The following is a 20,561-nucleotide window of genomic DNA, read 5'->3' as shown; positions in this document are numbered from 1 at the left end:
TGCTGCTATTCCATGCCCATTATTCTGAGTGTTTCCTGCAAAGAATACGGATAGGAAATATAGTGAGTTAGAAGTCCAGTTGCAATGTAATTATCCAGCAGTTCCCATGGAACTTCCTACATCCATTCCACACTGCTGCTATTTTGCCTCTGTTGTTTCCATGATGAAAGACTCTTAGACTACAATAGTGGTGTCACTAGGGGGATGTCGCCCACACCAGGTGATAGCCCAGAAGAGGGATGATGCCCAGTTGTGCCCTACTCCTCCTGCATGGTGAGGAGGGGCTAATGCACCCCTCCTGGCTTTGCTGCAGTGGTGGCAGCCCTCTCCACACACACACCAAACTCACTGCCACAGTGCCACTCATGAGGAGAATGCTGCTGTGGCAGCAAAGGAGAGGGCCGACATTCAAAACCTCGCTGACATGACACCACTCTACTCATGTGTAGAGGGGTGCCACAGGACCAGTGAAGGAGAGGGCTGAGCCACACCCTTTTGTTCACCGCCCTCAGAAGCACTCCTGCTACCCCTTAGAAGCCACGCCTCCCACACTAGGTGACACCAGGGACAGGGATACCATTGGGCCAGGATAGAAGGTGTAGGAATGTCACCATTAACAAAAATGTCCATCTACAAGTGATGTTGCAATAACCTAATGTGGTGATTTGTTTCTTTTTCTCCAGCTCCAGGCAACATGCAATGTAGACCAGTCCTTATTCAATGACTGGTTCAGTGGGCACCTGAATTTCCAGATTGAGCACCAGTGAGTAAACCTATTCTTTTTGAGGGACAGGAAGACTTCTTGGGATTCCATCTCTGTGCTATTGGCTGTTATGAGGCCTAGAAGATTATGAAGAAGAATGGAAAATATTCCCTCAGAAGGAGGGGACTGACAACGGGCAGCCTGTGACCCATATTTCATGTTGTATTAAGTAACCTTGAAAGGTGCTGGAAAAGAGACATACCAGCCAACTCAAGAGGCTAGGATTTTTCATGGTGTGGAGACTACACAGTTATAGGCCCAACTGACCTGTTAGGTCCTTGACATGACTCAAGGGTGACCTACAGAACTCCTGTGCTAGATGAGGTTAAACTCTCCCTGAAGACACACGTTTACTTGGAGGCTTGTGTGGCAACTACACCCATTTCTTGATAAGTCAGATCTGGCCATGGTGGTATATGCCTTAGTTATATTCTGCTTGGATTACTGTAATGTGCTCTACATAAGGCTGCCTTTTAAGTGTTCAGAAGCTTTTGTATGTTTTTAGCTGTATTGTTTTTTAAAGAAGTTGCCTTGAGTGCCAATTTTGGGGGAAAAGTGGGATATAAATAAATATCATCATCATCATCCATCATTATTATCATCATCATCTTATGGTCAACTTTGGGAGTGATCAAAAGATAGAGCTAAAAGGGATATTAAAATAGCCATCATGGACCATGATTATGGTTCCACTATGGTTGATAGAAATTTTCCATCAGGAAAGAGATGCCAGTGTTTCAGTTAGGGTTTTAACTTTCAGCTATGCAGTTGCCTTGGAAAGAGGTTGTTAAGCTGGGAGATATGAGCATCTCTAGGGCAGGCTTCACAGTCAGTTTTCGCATGAGTCCCACAGAAGAGGAAGTGAGCAATGTGAAACCATACCTGTGCCTCTTTTCCCCTCCTCAGCCTCTTCCCCACTATGCCTCGGCACAACTACTGGAAGGTTGCTCCCTTGGTGAAGTCGATATGTGCAAAATATGGCATCGAGTATCAATCGAAGCCCTTGCTGAGAGCCTTTGCAGACATTGTATAGTAAGTATTCACGAAGGTGAGAGGGCTTATGTGGGAAGATGCCTCAGACATCTTGTGAAAGGAGAAAGTCATATAGGGAAGCTGGGACAATTTAGGGCCTTTTGTCTCTAGCCCTTCACATACTAGCTTCAGCTTCCATGGGCTCCAGCCAGAATAGCCAGTGATGGCAGCGACTGTGGAACATATAGTCCAAAATATCTGGAGGGTAAAGGCTCCTTATTTTGCACTACCCACTTCTTCTAATAATTTCAACAGACAGTAGGAAAAAATCTTCTTCAGGGAAAAAAATCCTTTGTAAAAATTTCAGACGATTGAGCCTAATTGTAGCCTTTATAGAAGTCATCATTAGGGCCAGGGATAGTGTGTACTAAGTTTTCAGTTCCTCTGAAGATATGGCCTTAAGGGCCCAAACACTGCATTCAGAAACATTATACAAAGCAGGTGATGTAATTTTAAGTACAGTCAGGCCCCCACATTCATGAGGCTGAGGGGTTCAACCCCACCCACCTGAAAGTGGGAAAACTGTGAATATAGGCCTGCTATTTTATTTTATTTTTACTGGAGAAAACATTTTTCTATGCACCTGTAGGTATGTAGCATGGCTCTGTGGTTAAATCACACATCATGGATCTTGTTCATGATTACAGCTTCACTGTGGCATCAGAGCATGCAAGGAGATATCTAGAATTTGCACAGAAGAATCAATGGAAGAGATCCTGCCAATATTGAATGAGCATAGAATCTGTACAAATCTTCCTGGTCTGAATAGGGAAGGTTGTCTGAGTTAAAATGTTTTGTAGACACTGATTATCCTTTGTGTTGGATCATAGACACTAGTGTAAACTGAATCTTCTGAAAAAATACACCAAAACAGTGTATTTATTTATAGTTTTTTGTGGGTGTTTCGGGCTATGTGGCCATGTTCTAACATTTATTCCTGATGTTTCACCAGCATCTGTGTCTGGCATCTTCAGAGAGTGTGTATTTACAGTATTTGTTTATTTAGAGTATCTATATACTGCTTCACAGCCAGAGTGACTTACAAATTGTAAATCTGACAATATACAAAAGTTCATTTCTTTGAATGACACTCAGAATCTACCAGACAGTAAGGCCACTAATCTTGTTGACTGGGGAATTATGGTAGCCCACAGAAGGGAAGTTTTCCAAGCTCTGCACTAAGATGGCACAAAAGCTAAGGGATGGCTTCATGCCTTCTGGCAAGTCACTATGTGATGACTGCATCCAAATGATCAACATGTGGGTATGAACCAGCCCTGTAACTCTCCCTATGAGATGTTGCTGCCCTTTCCTTATGTTTTCTATGCTAGTTTCCCTGTCTCCCAATGGCTTTTCTGTTCTATTACCTGAACCCGCTTGCTGGTTAATTAGAGTGTTCAGAATTCTTTGCTCTAGTTGGACTTTTTTGGTGTGCTTTTCTTTCTTACACATTTTGAACTGTTTGAACTTGTATTTTTTTTTCTATTCCAGCTCACTGAAGGACTCAGGGGAGCTGTGGCTGGATGCATACCTGAATAAATAAGAAGCAAGTGGTATTGTATGGGGGAAGGGGGATGCAGATTTCCTCACCCTTGCTGCCTCCCACAAGATAAGAGATCAAAGACCTACTTTAATTGAAGTGGGCACTGGATGACCTGAATCCTGGGTGTAATATTTTGAGGTGTTGTTTTTTCTTCCCCCTTTATTCCTGCAACTCCTCCTTTCTCCTCTTGAACAAGATAACAGAGATGTCCTTTTAGAAACCCACATTCACCAAAGTGAGATCCTTCAGGTCCAGGAAAAGGGCCAGCAAACTTCCCTGTGCCATTTCACTGAACTTTGTATGTTTGAAAGTAAATCTGAATGTAGGAATCCCTAGGATTTCTGTTGCCTTGGTATCCAGCTGGCCTTGCTTTGTCCCAGAATAAAATGAACAAGTACATGATTAGAATATGATTAATGAGGCTGAGAGGAGAAGAAGAAGAAATGCAGATGCCGAGAAAGGGGGCTGCTGCTTGAGAATATCGGATTTTACATGATGGGAATGGATTAGTTTGACCTTGGAGAAAGGTAGGCACAGAGACAAGATGTGACTACAAAAGCCAAACTCTGTGGGTATCCTTGTGAGAACTGCCAAATTAAATGGGCATGAGTTCTAGGGCTGTACTTTGGAACTGGGCAAAGGAATCTGCATTCTTTGCTCAGGAACTCATTATATTCCTGGCTGTATTTCTCTCCCAAATATAAAGATGTGCCAGAGTTACCTATGTGCCAACATGGGACCATTGTTGACAATAAAGAATGTTAAATGATGGACTGATGGTTGATCATAGCCACAGAGGGAAATTGGTGCTCTGCTCCATTAGTTCAGCTACTAATATGCCTCCAGGTGTTCCAGCGAAAAGCCAGATGCTATATTTGTGCAGTCATGGAGTGGCACTCTTTCTGTACTCTATTGTTCAATTACTAAGGGCTCTTTCTGTGTCACACAATTGCATTGCATTAATTCTGTTGTATGGTCAGACACAACAAACTTGTCAACAGGGAATACCTTTACCTTTACTTTAGTAATAGGACAAAATCTCTGGACCATGTGCTCCTCAGAGAGAGGATGTTCCCATGTGAACTGAAGATACTTCTATGTAGGGATTTTCAGACTGGGCTATACAAGATAGCTGCTCCTCACCTGGTTCCCACTAGATATTTTGGGTTAGAACTCTGCTCATTGTTCATGATTGACTGGAGTCAAAGAGAGTTGACTACCAGAATGTCAGAAGATACTAATTTGGGAAGATAGCTTGCTCTACATTAAGGGGAAAATTCATTAAGTCTTTGTTTACTTCAGGGATCTTTTTGTATCATGGATGGGAATCATAAGGTCCTGCAGATATTGGATTGCAAATTCACATGAGTCATAGCCAGCATGTTTAATGGGGGTTGCAGTTCGGTAACATCTGGAGGGTCACATGATCCCCATTCCTGCTTTAAATGATCCTTTTTTAAAAATGGGAAATGGTTCCCCAGAAGTGCCTTTGCTCTCTAGTTCTTTCTTAGCTGCTTATTCATGCAAATACAATCTAGATAATGAAACGGATTTAAGTAGGGCATTTCACCTGTGTGAAACAAATGTTCCCTCCTGGTGATATTTCTCTTTCTTGCAATTTGACTGTACCATCTGAGAAATAGATTCCCAGGATCTTGCTCTTGATCCTACTCCAAAGGCAGCCAACAGGAAAGTGTATTTTATATTTTCACATGGAAGCATAAAAGCCCTGTTCCAAAATCTGAGTTGTCTTACATTTCAACAACAGATAGGAATCTGACTGCATGAGCTGCAAAGTAGAATGGAAATTTAATTATACTGAAAGTGGCAGATAGAAGAGAGTCATTGTTTCCTACTGCTGGCCTCACTAATTTTCCTTAAGGAAAATCATATAAGACAGAACTGAGATGCAATGTACTGGCTTGCCTAGTGCTTTGATCCCTATGGTTCTGGACAGGAGAGGGTGCCCTTTGACAAGCAGTATAGACAAACCATCTTTGAATATTCCTTGCCTAAGGAAATCCTCTGAAATTCTTGGGATTGTTGTACGTCGACAGGTGACTTCTAGCTAGTCTACAGAGCCTGCAAGGGAGCAGCCGTCTAACCAAGCCAGTACATTGTATCACCCACTGATGTCTTGTGGGGCAGAGAAAGCATGTCACCTTATAACATTTGATATCACCAATGCAAGACACTAGAGCTGGCTAAAGTGAGTGCAGGAGAAAGGAGGGGCATTTCTTGGCATGTTGTTTCATAGAAAATGAAACTCCATAGCATTTTTCTACATCTTTCCTTCTGGATGCTGATTCTGGTATGTGTTGACTATCAGCTAAGAAGCAAGCATCTATCAGTCTTCATTCTTTTGGAAATAAATGTCCTCATTGCACCTGTTGCAGTGTGCCAGCAAGCCTGATAAGTTTCTAAGTGAAGCCAAACTACATGAGATGACAACCCAGCCTTCTTAAATTGTTGGCTAACAGCAAAGTAGGAATAGGGGTAGACTTATGCACAAGTTCTAGTTTAGGGAGCCAGGTGAGGAGAGGACTAAATACAATAGCAAAGATTAAAAACAAAAAAATGGGTGGAACTTCTGAAATGTGACAGTACTGTAGATTGGAGTGGGGATGGAGCAGTTAGCAGTCTGGCTGTTGAAGGCCGAAAGTCCCACCAAAGCAATCAGCATGGTCAGTGATGGAGAATGTTGAGAGTTGTAGTCCAACAGTAGCTGGAGGGCCACATTGTGTCCACCCCAGTTTAGAGTTGTTGCTTAACTTAAATAGGAGAGCAAGCATGGTGTAGTGGCTTGAGTGTTGGACTAGAATTCTGGGTTTGGGAAAAGTCACCACTGGGTTATTTTAATCAAGTTACACTCTCTCAGCCTAAGAGGAAGATAAAGGTAAACTCCTGTTAATAATCTGACCAAGCAAAGTCTGTGATGGGTCCACCCTAAGTCCGAGTTGACGTGAATGCACATAATAACAGATTTCTTAACTTGACCATGCATATCTTTGCAGATAATATTCTAGATGGGGAGCACAGTGCTGGTAGAGAGAGGGTAATGAGCCCCTTTACCCCATGCTGGCTTTCCCAGCAGCTGCCCTTGTGTTACTGTTTGTCTTGATAAGTAATAGCTATTGTATGCAGGCTGTGGGCATACCTTTTTCATAAAAGTGTGAAAAGCAGCTAATGGTAGTATTTTCAGTGGGCAAACAACAGTGGAGGAAAGAACACACCCCCCCACAAGTTGATCTGGGCCACCACCAATTATTTGTCAAAATATGTTTCAAGAGCTCTTACTACAGATCTGCTGTCAAGTGTGGAAGTGAGAGAGTAGAAGGGTATGATGAGTTTGCATATGATTCTACTCCCAGCTCAACTTGCTGGGTGTGTATAATTTAAAAAGGGGGCTATTAAATTTGGCTCATGTTAAAAGAATGGTGTGTGTGTGTGGATAAAAACAACATATCTTCTGTTCATTTCCCCACCCCCCAAAATGGGGATACTGAAGCTGCCATTACATGATGAAGCAAGTGTTGAATAAAGAATAGTAGTTTAAGTAAATGATATGTTGTTTATTTCATTGTTTCTTCCATTATATTTTTCTCCTCCTGTTTCTTCAAGTGTATTAATAGGAAGCCCCTCCTACTTTCAATGTATAGCTGAAGGGACCATAGAAATGGTTGCTTTTCTCCACACAAGCCCTTGACAGTGTAAGAAATGGGTCCTTTCTTCCTATAGTTGTACCATACTGGCTAGCTCATTCTGGTCTGTAAGCTGGGCACCTGAAAAGGTCTGAAAAAAATCCTCATGTTGCAATAGGTGAATACAGCCCCCACTGCTGTATTGCAGATATTTCAGAAGACAATCCAGGGAGACTAGAAGTGAATGTAAGTTCAGCAGTTTATTAGCTGGCTGGCTTCAGAGAAATATTTTCCAAAGGTCTGAAGCCCCGATATGCAGGTGACATACCTTTTTATAGGAATTTAGACAAAGAACTTGCAAGCCATATACAGTGCTCCCTCGGGTTACAAAATTAATTCGTTCCGCCGCCGCTTTCGTAACCCGAAAAGCCTTCGCAAGCCGAAAACCCATAGGCGCTAATGGGGAAAAGCCGCGATTTCGTGTGAAATAGCGCCGAAAAGCACAAAAAATTTTTTCGTAACCCGAAAAAACCTTCGTAACCCGGAACAATTATTTCCTATGGGATTTTTTCGTATCCCGGAAATTTCGTAACGTGGGTATTTCGTATCCCGGGGTACCACTGTATTGATTGGATACATAGAATTAAACACATACACCCCTTTTCATTCATTAGTTACAAAAACATATACATTTTCAAATCCCTTGTGGGTACCATCATCAATTCTCTCATCAGGACTGTTTTCACTCACTGTGCCAGCATGGCATTCCACTTTCCTTATTTTGGGTAAATGCAGATATCTTGACACCACTAAAGAGCAATAAACAGGCCCTGAATGCCATGAAGAGATCTCTTTGACCTGTTCTGTTACCTATAACCCAAATGGTCCTCTTCCCTAGTTCATCCTTATCTATCTCTAGGCATTCTAACTATAATACAGATTTGCTATTTTTCTATTTCGTTGATTTTGTCCTCCTCATTTGTATATTGGATCTCAAGCTGAAGGGTAGAATGGAATGCTCCCTTGCCACCATCCAAGCTTGTCTTTTACAACAGAAATGGGAAACTTTGGCCTTCCATAGGAATAGGCTACAGCTTCCATAATCAACATTGGCTGTGGTCATGGGAGTTGCCAGTGAAAGGCCAGAGGTTCTCCACACTTGTTTTATAGCCAGCTAGATCATGGAAATCTGGATACTGAATATGCTTAAACCTGCATAATAACCAACTTGTCCAAGTTTCCTGTTGGCTTCACAGTCATTTAGGGTTGAGATCCTTTTGTGTAGGAAGCCAGATTGGTTAAGCAACCTCTTTTGCATGAAAGAGATGGTGTATGGTCTTGATGCACAAGGCAAGCCATGATAACACTAGCACTTGTGTTCACACAGAATGAAAAAATGGATTGCTGGAACTCATATTACAACATTTCAGGTGGTGCCTTTGCAAATGATAGCATCTTACCTTGTATAACATTTAATTTAGACATGAAAGTCTATGGTCTAAATCAGGGGTAGGCAACCTTTTTGAGCCGGAGTCCGGGTTGCTGCCCCTCAGACAACTGGGGGGCCGAAGCCAAAAAATAAATAATTAAATTTTTAATTTTTTTTTTAAATAACTAAATAAACCGGGACAGATGTAAGACAACATTTTCAAATGGTGGACACTTTTTTTTAAAAAAAGTGGAGGACACGCAAAAAAAATTGCTGATTTTTTAAAAAAAATGTTAATATAAATGCACGTTTCTGAGGCGTCTATAGACAATTGCCTCCCTTGCGCCTGCGCGTGAGAGGCCAAAGGCCCCTGCGGCAATCAGTGGCAGGACCGGGCTGGGGCCGGTCCCAAGGCCTTGCAGGGCCGCATCCGGCCCGTGGGCCACAGGTTGCCTACCCCTGGTCTAAATACTAAAGACCCACTGAATTGACAGGAACTTGGTAAATTAACACTTATGTAAGACTGATTGATTGATTGATTGATTGATTGATTGATTGATTCAATGGGTCTACTTTAGTTGAGGACTACTGATAGGATTGAGCCCTTTAATTGCCTCTCAGAGCTGGTAGTAAGCATGTTTTCCCCATCACTGCTTTCCACTTACATGGAACTATATGTTTATCATTTTATCATTTTGTTTGCATACTTGATCTTTTCTTGCCAAATCTTGCTGTGCCTCTGTATTAATGCCTATGTCATATGTTTTCTAAGGGCTAATACTTGCTATGATCTTGTATATGCTTCTCAGATCTTTCACATTGTTTTTATTACTTGCTCTTGCACCATCAGTTTTCCTATCCACCCTCCTCTTCCAACTAAAAAATTGCCCACACTCATTTTGCCACATACAGTGGCCATTTCATTGGATTGGTCCTAGAAGACCTTTCCTCTGAACCTAATCATTTTGGCTTCTGGCTCCCTGCACCATCTGAAGCAGCCACTTAGGGAAAGGGACTAAGCTCAAACATACCTGCCGAAAGCAGCACACCGAGGTGTGTCTTGTCTTGGGTTCATGGCTGATCTATAGCAAGGGTAGTAGGAGGCAGGTGGCCCTCCAGATGTTGAAGGCAATTCCCAGATTCCCCTGCCCATTGTTGGAAAAGACTGCTGAGGTTTGCAAGTTAAGAACATCTGGAGTGTCTCCTGATTTACATCTCTGATTGAGTGACAGTGCAAGGATCTAGCTTTCCTTTCACTCTAAGGCACCAAATGTAGTTCATCCAATTAGTCTGCCAAGTCACATATCACCAAAAGAGAGGAAATACAAAATCAGAAGTGATGACATAAAAGAGATGCACAATACTGGCATGTGCTAATATGTGTCAGTAGCTGCAAAACAAGAGCTAGCATGGTATTTGAGTGTTTGAGTTAGGTGTTGGACTAGGACTTCAGGGGAAGAGGGTTTAAATCCTCCGCTCAGCCATGGAAACCCATTGGGCAAGTCACCCTCTTGGCCTCAGAGGAAGGCAAACTTCTGAATAAATCTTGGCAAGAAAACCCTGTGATAGACTTGCCCAATAAGCTGGTTACCATAAGCTGGAAACAGCTTGAAGGCACATAACAATTTCAATGGAAATACATCTCATCAGAGTGGGGAGATGGATGGTGGCTTGAGACCCATTCACAATGTACACTTCTACAGTAGGCCCTTGATATCTGCAGAGGTTTGGTTCCAGAACCCCTCATGGATACCAAAACTGCTGCTGAAGTCCCATGATATATGATGGTGTAGCAAAATGGTGTCCCTTATATAAAATAGGAAAATCAAGGTTTGCTTTCAGTTTTGTTTTTGTCATTTTGGAGGGGGTATTTTCAAGCTGTGGATAGCTGAATCTGTGGATGCAGAATCTGTGGACAGTGATATTATTCCACTGCCATGGTTTCATCCTATGGAATCCTGGGACTGATAGACTGGAGAAGCTCCCTGGCTGAGAATTTCAAATGGCCCTTGCTAAACTGCCAGTCCCAGAATTCTACAGAATGGAACCATGGCAGCTAAAGTGGGATAACAACAGTATAATTCTGCAGTGTGAATGGGCCTCTGGTATCCTCTGTATCTGGGCAATCTGCTGCTGATGGTTGATGGAGAACCTGAAGGCTCTTGCTATCTCTTATCACAGCTCTAAATCAGACCTTGGTTTGCTTTAGGGTTGCCATAAGTCAGAAACAACATGAAGGCACACAGCACACAAGAAGCACACCAGTGTCCCCAAAACAATGGGACCTTCCTCACAACAGTTCAAAGCAAGAATTCCTTCACATAGAGAGTCATATCCTCAGACAGATCTTCCAATAAAGAGACCACATGGCACTGGCTACAGTAGAGGCAATGCAGTTGTGACCATAGGCTGCATGCTGCTCTGTTCTTGTGGTGACATTTTCCACTGGTACAAGGGAAGCGCACATGCATAAACATTGCCTTGGAAGACTGGGGGAAGGGCAGTGTTCTTCCCTGTTTTTGGCTCTTGGATGGCTCCTATGTGGACAGCTTATATATATGCAAACAACTCTGCTTGTTTCCTCTTAGTACATATGGCTTGAAATGAAACTGTTTCATTTGAACAGCTGAGCTTTATGGATTTTAAACTTGGGATTGTGAAATGACAGGAAAAACAAGTTGGGAATATTGAGCTAAACAAATGTTCTATAAAGCCAGATGAAGTAGAATTTTAGGAAGTAGTTTCTTTTCATATTTATGGCAAATTTTCTGTTATGTATAATAAAATTGACATTATTTTGAAATATGCAAACTGTCAAACTGAATCTATAGGTAGATTTTATTAACAATTAAATTTTTTATTTAAAAAATGAAACAGTTTTTATTACTTTGGTCTACTTTTATTTCATTACATTTTATATTTACTTGGATTTCTATTTTGAGAGATGGGGGATGTTTTGCTCATTATCTGGGCTGGGTGGGGGGATCTTGTTCACTCCTCTCCTGACTTCCCATTATGGTTAGACAGAAAATACTTACATCTTGAGGCTAATACTGGTTAGGAGTATAATCCTGGAACCTCACTGGGGAATGGAGGGGGTTTGGATCTATTTTGAGGCCTTCTGGTAGGAAAAATATCAAATTGCCTTATAGTGAGGGAGATCCTTGCTTATATTGTCAGCAGCTCTCTGGGATTTCAGGGTGCATTGCAGCTCCCATAATCCCTCACTGTTGGATTCCTACCTAGGGCTGATGGAAATATGGTCAATAACATCTGGAGGACCTCAGGTTGATTCATACAAATCAGGAGGTGACTAACCAGATAGCATCTGTTATTTCAGTGCCAACCTCAGTCTCCCAGAGCAGAGATGACAGTATAACCAAGTGGGAATAAAACCCTGCAGCAAAGCACGTAGACTAGGCTACACCCTGATAGCCAAACACCCAAAGATACCAAGCCTAGTGCCATTGTTTCTCACACCTACTCATAACACTTTTGCTCCTTCCTATTTCCAGAGCTTGTGTTGCAACATTGGTTGGGCTGCTATGCAAAAGGAGAAGGAGGTGTAACACAGAACTGACTCACTACTGAAGTGGATAGAGAGCTGCAATGTGCTCCATTACTAATCCGTAGGTGTAAGCAGAGAGGCTTCAAAGCTTCCTCTGAAACAGAGTTGTCCTACTTGCTTGTTGCTTTAGCTGATGCAAGTACTGTATGCATATTTGTACAAGGAAACCTCTACAACAACTTTTCAAAGTACCATATTCAGAGTTCAATAATTAAAGCTCATGGCAGAGGCAGCCTATCAATTAGTAAATTGAAAAGTAAAGTGATTCAGAGTTTGACCATGCTGTTTTTTCTCATGAGAGTCAAGAGAGGTGGGGAGAGGCATTTCATCTCCATGCTGATTGGATACTTGGCACAAAATTCTTGATAAAACCACTGTCTGACTGTTTTGTCAAAGTGACTATATTGCTTTGGAGTCCTGTTACCACAGGTGGCCATAACTGGATGAGACCCAGAGCTACAAAAAGTAGTTCTGGACAGAAGCTCACAAAATCTCCCAGCTGGCATGGCTACTGACTGACTAAGAAGTTCTGGGAGTTGTAGTGCAGGCAAGTAATTATTCCTAAAGCAAGCCTCAGCCCATTCTGAAAAAGTTGGTTCCACTTAAGTTCTATGGGAAGAACTGATGTTACTGAGATTTGCACAGGGTTGCCATAATTCCCTTCCACAAAATCGGGACAAAATGTAGGGCATGATGTAGGACAAACTGTAGGATGTTCAAGAAAAATGGAGGACATAAACATTAATAAAAACAGTATAAATCCATGCTTCTCACTCATGCTCAGAATGGAGGACATTTTGACATTCTTTCTGGATAGACGTTTGGGATGTAGCTTTGTGTGGTGGACTAGGATTCTGGAGACCAGGGTTTGCTTCCCTGCCTATTGGGTGACCTCAGGCAAGTCACACTCTCTCAGCCTCCTCAGAAGAAAGCCATGGCAAAACCCCTCTGAACAAATCTTGCCAAGCAAACCCCAGAATAGGTTTGCTTTAAGGTCTCCATAAGGTGGAAAACAACTTGAAGGCACACAATAACAAATAATAAATAAGTACTGTACCTTTAAGTGCAGTGGAGGGGACATCATGGTGTGGTGGCCTAGGAAATGGGAGACCAGGGTTCAAATCCCAACTTGGCCATACAAACCCACTGGGTGAGGGGCTTCATCCAGCTGGGCCCCAAGGAGGGAGGACCCCACAGCAAGACCTCGCCACTACCACTGCCTGCTGTGCGGCATGGAGCCTCAGGCAGCCGGCTGGTCCCCACATGGCTCTGCCGCCGCTGGAGGAGAGGCCTTGCAAGGGAGGCCTTGCTACTTGGGGCCCAGTCGGCTGGCTGAGGCCCCGCCCTGAGCCCCATCCAAGGCGAGCGAGGCCTAGTAAGGCAGCTAGATCTCGCAGGCCACCACTGCTGTATAGTTGAGGCAGCAGCAGTGGGAACTGGGAGAAATGAAAACGAAAGAAAAAACAATCATGTTAGTATGTTTCTAACCAAATGTCCAAATAGAAGTCCCTTTGTAGATTTTATCTGCATATCTATCTTTCAAAGATTGCAAGTATTTGTAGATCTTCAATCCACTGAATCACAGGTGGAATAAAGATATTTTTTCCCATCTGAAAATAACAATATTTTAGCAGTCAGGAGCAGAAGGTAAACACACTTTTGCTGCTCCTTTGTTAGTTGGCAAGATACAGGTAAATAAATCAAATGAATATGCACATCTCTCTGTTTTAAAGAGCCTTCCAGGACCAAGATCATCCACCAAATTGCTTTCACCCAATATGAGACCACTATGGGACAGCTCCAACACGTAAGTGTTAAAGAGGCATTAGCAGTATTACATTTCCAATAGTTTGTTGGTTTAGATAACCCTTTAAAAAAAAAGATGCTGTGGTGACCAATATACCTGAAACAGCAATTTCTGCTGTATATGATTTAGATGATCATCCCAAATTTAGGAGATTATCACAGGAGGGTGGGGACATCATTGTCCTGTCCCTGTCCCATCCTTCCTGCTCCGATCAGAGGAAGAACTTTCACATCTAACCCAGCATAGACTGGGCAAGGAAGTGCAAGTGAAAGTGTGCAAATCACTTTCACACTGCAGCCAGCTGAAAAGCACTTTCAGTCATCAGCTGAAAGTGCTTTCTCCTGTCCTTTTGTATCAATGGCTTAACCCATTAATACTAGGATGGCTGAAAGTGCTTTCAGCTGACAGTGCTTTTCAGCCAGCTGCAGTGTGAAAGTGATTTGTGAAATCACTTTCACTTGGGTCATGGACGGGATAAGGACAGGGGAGCGATCCCATCCCCCATGAGATAATCTCCTAAGGCAAGCACTGTAGCCCCAAACATTCTTCTCTAACCTGGATTTTAATCATCTTGTCCCTTTTTGCTTCCATCCCACTCATCTGCTCTCTCTACACCCCATTCCCTTCTGGCTCAAGAACATGTAAATCAATCCAGGGTACTTGCCGATTATTGTTTGTATTGCTGTCTCAGCTGAGTCAGGGTACTGTAACTTGACTGAGTGGGTGGAGAAGAGTGGATGATACAGGAGGTATGCATATGGCTTGGGAAAGTTGCTTTTTTGGCTAACCACCCAAAACAAAACAAAAACCTAAGGTGGCATACAAATGAAAATGGAATTAAAATATGTAGAAAATCAACATTTAAATGGAATTACACTGAAGCATAACAGATGTTTAATTTCAAATAGAATTAAAATAGAGTTGCTGCATCTATTCAGACAAAGTTTTATACTTCAGATTGTAGGAAACTGCCTACAAATGATCACAAAAATAAGTTTTCAAACTCAACACCAGCTTGAGAACAGAGATCTGACCAGTGGCATCACTAGGGTTGGTGTCATGCCTCATTGACCAATACCACACCATACAGAATCATTAGTAATGTGTTTTGTATGAATGTTACTCTTAAATTGCAATTCCCACATATCACTAAATGTAATAGTAATAGTTGTGGCATAACTAGCAAAATTAAAATTATACCTTTAAATTACAATATAATATGCGTACAGTACAATATATGGATTTACTTATACATAGTTTCATGTGGTTACAGTGAAGATTTGGTAAAATGTAATGTTTTTAAAGGCGATTTTAAAAGAATAAAAGACATTTAAATTTAATTTTTAAAATAAAATTTGAAACCTGGGGCCTCTCCTTTCTCCTCCCACTGAGCCTTGCCCCACTCATCCCATTTCTTCAGCATTTAAAGGGACACAGGTGAACTCCTCAGCCTGTTTCTGCCCAAAGGCAGATGTTTGGGGAGCAGTAGTGGTATCCTGCTGACGGGGACACCTGGTGCAGTTTAATTAATAGACTTAGTTGTTCTTCTGTTCTTGCAAACTACAGAGATTCAACCTCAATATTAGAAAGAATTTCATGATGGTAAGAGCTGCTCAACAGTAGAATACAGAGGGTGGTAGAGGCTCCTTCTTTGGAGTTTTTTTTTAACTGAGGCTAGGCGGCCATCTGTTGGAGGTGGTTTGATTTTGTCTTCCAGGCAGTTGGACTGGCTGCCCCTTGAGGTTTCTTCCAATTCTATGATTTTGTCATTCTGTGCAAGGAGAGTAGGGGCAGTCACTGCTGCCCCCTCCACCCTCTACCTGTACATTGGTTTCATAGAGCAGAAGCCACTGAGCTGTCTTGCTTGCTCTGTCAGTGAGTGGATGCAGAGGTGGCCACAGCCACTGGCAATACCCAGCAAGGAGCAATGTTGCAAGAACTCTATCATCTGTACACATCTCTGGAAGAGCCTTATATAAGTTTTAACTTGTATTTATTTTGTAAACTGCTTCAAGTTCCAGTCTTCTGGTGAAAAGGAGAGGTATACATTAAATGCAATGCAATGCAATACAATACAATACAATATAGCAAATAGCTCTGGGGCAGAATCTCTTGATATTTGGCTTGTGCCCAAGGGATAACTGGACCTGTCTGTTCCAGGAAAACACAAGTGCAAAAATGCCTAGTAGCATGTCAGACAAAGAGCATTGTTACAGTGGAAGCTTTCATCAGAGGAAAAGCCTTCTTCCTCAGAGGCAAGATATAGTAATCTGATTAGGTAAGAACACCTATGAGAATTCATGTGTCCTCTGGTCATTGTGGAGCTGCAACTCACAACAGTCCCAGACATCAGAGCCTTGGTGAGGAATGCTGAAGGTTCAACAAGCTCTTAAGGACTCAATCCTCACTAATGAAGAAGTGGTGAAGCAAAATGAAGGCAGCAGTCCTAAATGTAATTATTACTCACTGGCAACTACATCTATGACTCCATAGATTCACACAAAATCGTGAACATTAAGGTTGTCTTAAGGTGGTGGGGACTCTGGAGCAGTTCCACAAAATAGGTCTCCCTTCATGTACATGCATGAGCTAGTCTAAGAGTATATACACAGAAATTAAATAAATGGGTGAACAATAAATAAAATGGCAAGTACAATAGGTAGTGAGGGGGAAAATGTGCATGTGTGAACTCATTTTCAACCCGTCAACTTTGGTGAGAACTACAGTTTGAGATCATGCATTTCTATTCAGTTAGGCAAGCAATACACAAAGGCCTCAATTCTACATCACCCTTACCATACTGTAAATATCTACATGTGAACCCACACTATACTGAGTCATATAACCTCCTCCAGCTTACTGATTAGCCCCTCCAAACCATTCTGTGCTTTGTGATGCCATTATTTTTTGTCTGGTTATGGTGGATGTAGCCAGATGCTTCTCCAAGTCTTCCTGCTCACCAAGAAAGATAGAATGGCTTATCAATAGGTAGGTTGGGTGGGTGACTTTGCATGTTGTACAGAGAAGAAGAGAATACCTGTTCCCAGAGTATCTGAAAAAGGACATTGGTACACATAAGAGAAACCTATGTGTGCAGATGTTCCTAACAGAATCCTGACACAAATGTTGATTATTATAACAGAAACAGTGGAAGTTTTTTTTTTTAATGATGGGGAATGATGAGGAAGCAAGTTAAACCTTTGTTAAGTCAAATGCTTTCATGGCCGGCATCCATAGTTTTTTGTGGGATTTTTGGGCTATGTGGCCATGTTCTAGAAGAGTTTATTCCTGATGTTTTGCCTACATCTGTGGCTCTTAACTCTCTGAAGATGCCAGCCACAGATGCAGGTGAAACGTCAGAAATAAACTTTTCTAGAACATGGCCACATAGGCTGAAAAACCCACAAAAACTATAAACCTTTGTTCTTCAGTATCAGCACCTGGCCTGGTGGAGATGTACCAAGTGAACAATTGATGATCTGGCCCTAGTGAACATGTTTAGGACCAGCTGGAATAGTTTCATAATAAACCAGCAACTGAGATAATTAATTTCTCAAGAAACAAACCACTCCCTATTCTTGCTGGGCTCAGACCTGATACCATCAAATCTGCAAATGTGTTCCAGTTTATGTGCTTTGTACTCCAGTTTCTCTTTGAACCTTTGTTTCTTAAGGCGTAGCAACTTTCAAGTTGCAAAATATCTGTGTAGAATGAAATGTTCTCCTGACTAGTTTCAAAATGTTGTCATTGTGAATAAATGAGGTGTGTTCATTTCATCATTTGTGTAGAGGCCCTTCTGTTTGCATCTGTAAATGGCAGAAAAGCATTTGTGTGTGTGTGTTGTGTGCCTTCAAGTCATTTCCAACTTATGGTGACCCTCTCATAGGATTTGCTTGGCAAAATGTGTTCAGGGGAGGTTTGCCATTGCTTCCCCTGAGGTTGAGAGTATGTGACTTGCCCAAGGTCACCCAGTTGGTTTCATGGCCAAGCAGGAATCGAACCCTGGTCTCTGAGTCATAGTCCAATGCTATGCTCAAACTACTAAACTGGCTCTGCACAAATTTATTTTGTGGTGGATGCTATGTTTTAAACAGTAAATATCAGGACAATTTTGAAAAATATATTGAACAGTTAAGGGCTTTCCCCCCCAATGTGTGCATGTTCTTGATTTTGCTTTTTAAATAAATACAACTTCTTTTTGTTTAAGTTTGTGTTAACATGCAGAAACATTTAATCTCCCTTCTCTGTAATCTCCATGTTTGTCCTCAGGAGTCCTTTCACAGCTTTACGGTACAAATGCCTTCCTGCTGGTTTCCTGCTTCTGATAAATGTTAATTCTTGGTTTTAATTCAGCAGATACATTGCTTCTTTAAGTTTTCTTGCCTTACTGATAACTGACATCTGTTTTGCTACAGTTTATACACCATTTAAAGGTGAATGATTCCTCTCAGAGCAAGGCAGTTCTAATTTGCATTCTGGTCTAACAACAAAACCTTCAATTTTTATTCAGAAAAATATATGCCTCACCTATCTAAATCTTAGCAAACAATGGTCTGAAGCAGCTTTCCCCAAACAGGTTTTTTCCTGTGTAGACCTCCACAAGAAGTTGTGCAACCCCCCCACCCCTGCAAATCTTGTTTTCCTGTTGTTGTTGTTTAAATAGCCAGCTTTTTAGTCATATGAAGGGCTGAAAACAGCAAGATGGAAGTTTACACTCTGTCTTTACCACTTCTTCTAATGGGATAAAAGCTGGCCAGATAAAGTAAAACAATTGAATAAAATTGCAGATTGGAAATGTAACAGGCTAATGGAGGTGAAATAGAGTAGCTTAAGCCTTCTTGGCAAAGCCACCCTCTTCTTATGCTAAATAATGTGCACGAAGAGTCTTCACTTTCTGGCCTCAATCTTGTATGATTTAGTATAGTATAGTAGTAGTTCTGCATGTGAACATAACTAGTCTGAATCATATACATACAGCTTATGATCGCACCCACCCATAGCCACTCCTTGCCTGGTGGAGAGCACTTAGTCAGAGAATCACTTGGCTATGTCCCTGTAGCCAGACATGTAATAATTACAGTAGCACTGCAACCTCCAGGGGGCCCTGGTGGAAATCAGTGCTGCTGTAATAATTTTGCTTCTGGTCACAGGGACACAGCTTATCTGAGATCCTGTCCATTCTCCACAAGCCATAGAACAGCAATGCAGGAGGCTTCAGAGGCTTTACCATAAACCAGGGTGTCTTTGGGTGCTATGAAGGGAAGGAGGGAATGCCAAGCTTGACAGGGAGTAAAAAGGGTATGTGGAGGGATAAGAGAAACGTACACACGCATATACTGCTAAGAAGATGTCAGTCGCTGTGTGTTCAGCACAGAAGCCCAGTGGAGTGGTTGGAGAAGGAAGGAGTAATTTGTACCTCTGTTGTCAGTCTACTTTTCCCCATGTTGGATGCTTACAGAAGAGACTTCATGGCCATCCATGTTTAGAGGTCTCATCAGTTCTGAAAGCTTCTAATTAGAGATGTAACAGCCTACCAATGAACTATTGATTGATGAATATTGACTCTTGCAAACTCTTTTTCACAAACCTTCATTCAGTCCATGCAGGAGGCAAATAAGAATATTACCTCCCCAAATAAGAATTCTGCCTCCCAAATGATTTTTCTTCTAGCTCCACTTTTCTAGCATTTTAGAGAATGAGACACTGAAAATCATCCATGCCCAGAACTGTTCTATTTGCTATGTTTTCAAGAGGCGGGAAATATAAATTAAAATGTATTATTATTATTATTATTATTATTATTATTATTATTATTTCCTTGGGAATGTTGCCTGCCACTTTTTTGGGGATGCCAAAACTGTATTTCGAAATGCTCAACTGAAGTTTTAAATTAATGCAATGCTAGAAATTTGAAAAATGAAGAAAAATTGAATATAAGGGGCAAATTTCTTATTTGGAGGGAGCAATGCTTTCACTTTGTCCCCCTCACAGCAGCACCTCTGCATGACATTCACCTTGGGCTCATCGTTGAAGATTTTCACATGACATCGTTATATTGTTCCTTTATCGTCCCAAAGTGTAGCGGAATCGCCATAACAGATAGACGATTCCAAAAGATTTTCACATGCAGCTGTTAGTGTTCTTGAATGTTGATATATCAGAATTCAACAATTCAACTTTTTTGAAATTGTTTTTGTAATCATTTATTGCTGAATTCTGATATATCAACATTTTAAGAACCAGCTTCATGTGAAAATCTTTTGGAATCGTCTATCTGTTATGATGATTTCACTACACCTTGGGACGATAAAGGAACGATATAATGATGTCGTGTGAAAATCTTCACTGTCTCTGAGGGCTAAACTACTTCACCAGGTTGTTGTGAGGATAAAATGGAAAAGAGAACCATGTATGCCATCTTTGTAGAGGAGGCAGGATATAAATGTAATAAATAAGTAATAATTTGATACGTAGTTACAAGAGGGCATTAGAGAAGACAGCTCTTAGCCCTACTCTGTTGCTATTCCATCTTTTCCTCCTTAATAGTTTTTTCTGTGGTAAAAGAGAAGGAGAAGCAATGAGAAAACCACAAGAGGCTAAGAAATTGAAGACAAAGACATCTGGAGTCCCTTCCTTACATGAAATTCTACAAATAAGGCATGGCAGTGGCTGAAATGCCCTAAAGGCACCAGATCATTTCTAATCTTGGAGGTTAAGCAGGTTCAGTCCTGGTTAGTACTTCGATTTCCTGACAGTGTCCTAACTCGTTTTAACTTCC

The 20,561-nt window shown here is 41.6% G+C and overlaps 2 protein-coding genes across 2 annotated transcripts in view; both read left to right on the top strand.

Moving 5' to 3' along the window:
- Positions 1-6,899, top strand: part of LOC121930500 (acyl-CoA (8-3)-desaturase-like) — a 32,345-nt gene extending 25,446 nt beyond the window's left edge. Inside the window, exons 10-12 of the mRNA XM_042466906.1 lie at positions 684-763; positions 1,670-1,795; positions 3,287-6,899. Of these exons, the coding sequence (XP_042322840.1) occupies positions 684-763; positions 1,670-1,795; positions 3,287-3,338 (258 nt within the window). The 3' untranslated portion in view covers positions 3,339-6,899. The remainder of the gene's footprint in view (positions 1-683; positions 764-1,669; positions 1,796-3,286) is intronic.
- Positions 1-20,561, top strand: part of LOC121926305 (acyl-CoA (8-3)-desaturase-like) — a 575,266-nt gene that overhangs the window by 172,410 nt on the left and 382,295 nt on the right. The gene's annotated exons all lie outside the window — the stretch shown is intronic.

The sequence above is a fragment of the Sceloporus undulatus genome, chromosome 1, assembly GCF_019175285.1.
Source record: "Sceloporus undulatus isolate JIND9_A2432 ecotype Alabama chromosome 1, SceUnd_v1.1, whole genome shotgun sequence".
Classification (NCBI taxonomy): domain Eukaryota; kingdom Metazoa; phylum Chordata; class Lepidosauria; order Squamata; family Phrynosomatidae; genus Sceloporus; species Sceloporus undulatus.
This window is presented reverse-complemented; position numbering and strand designations above follow the sequence as displayed.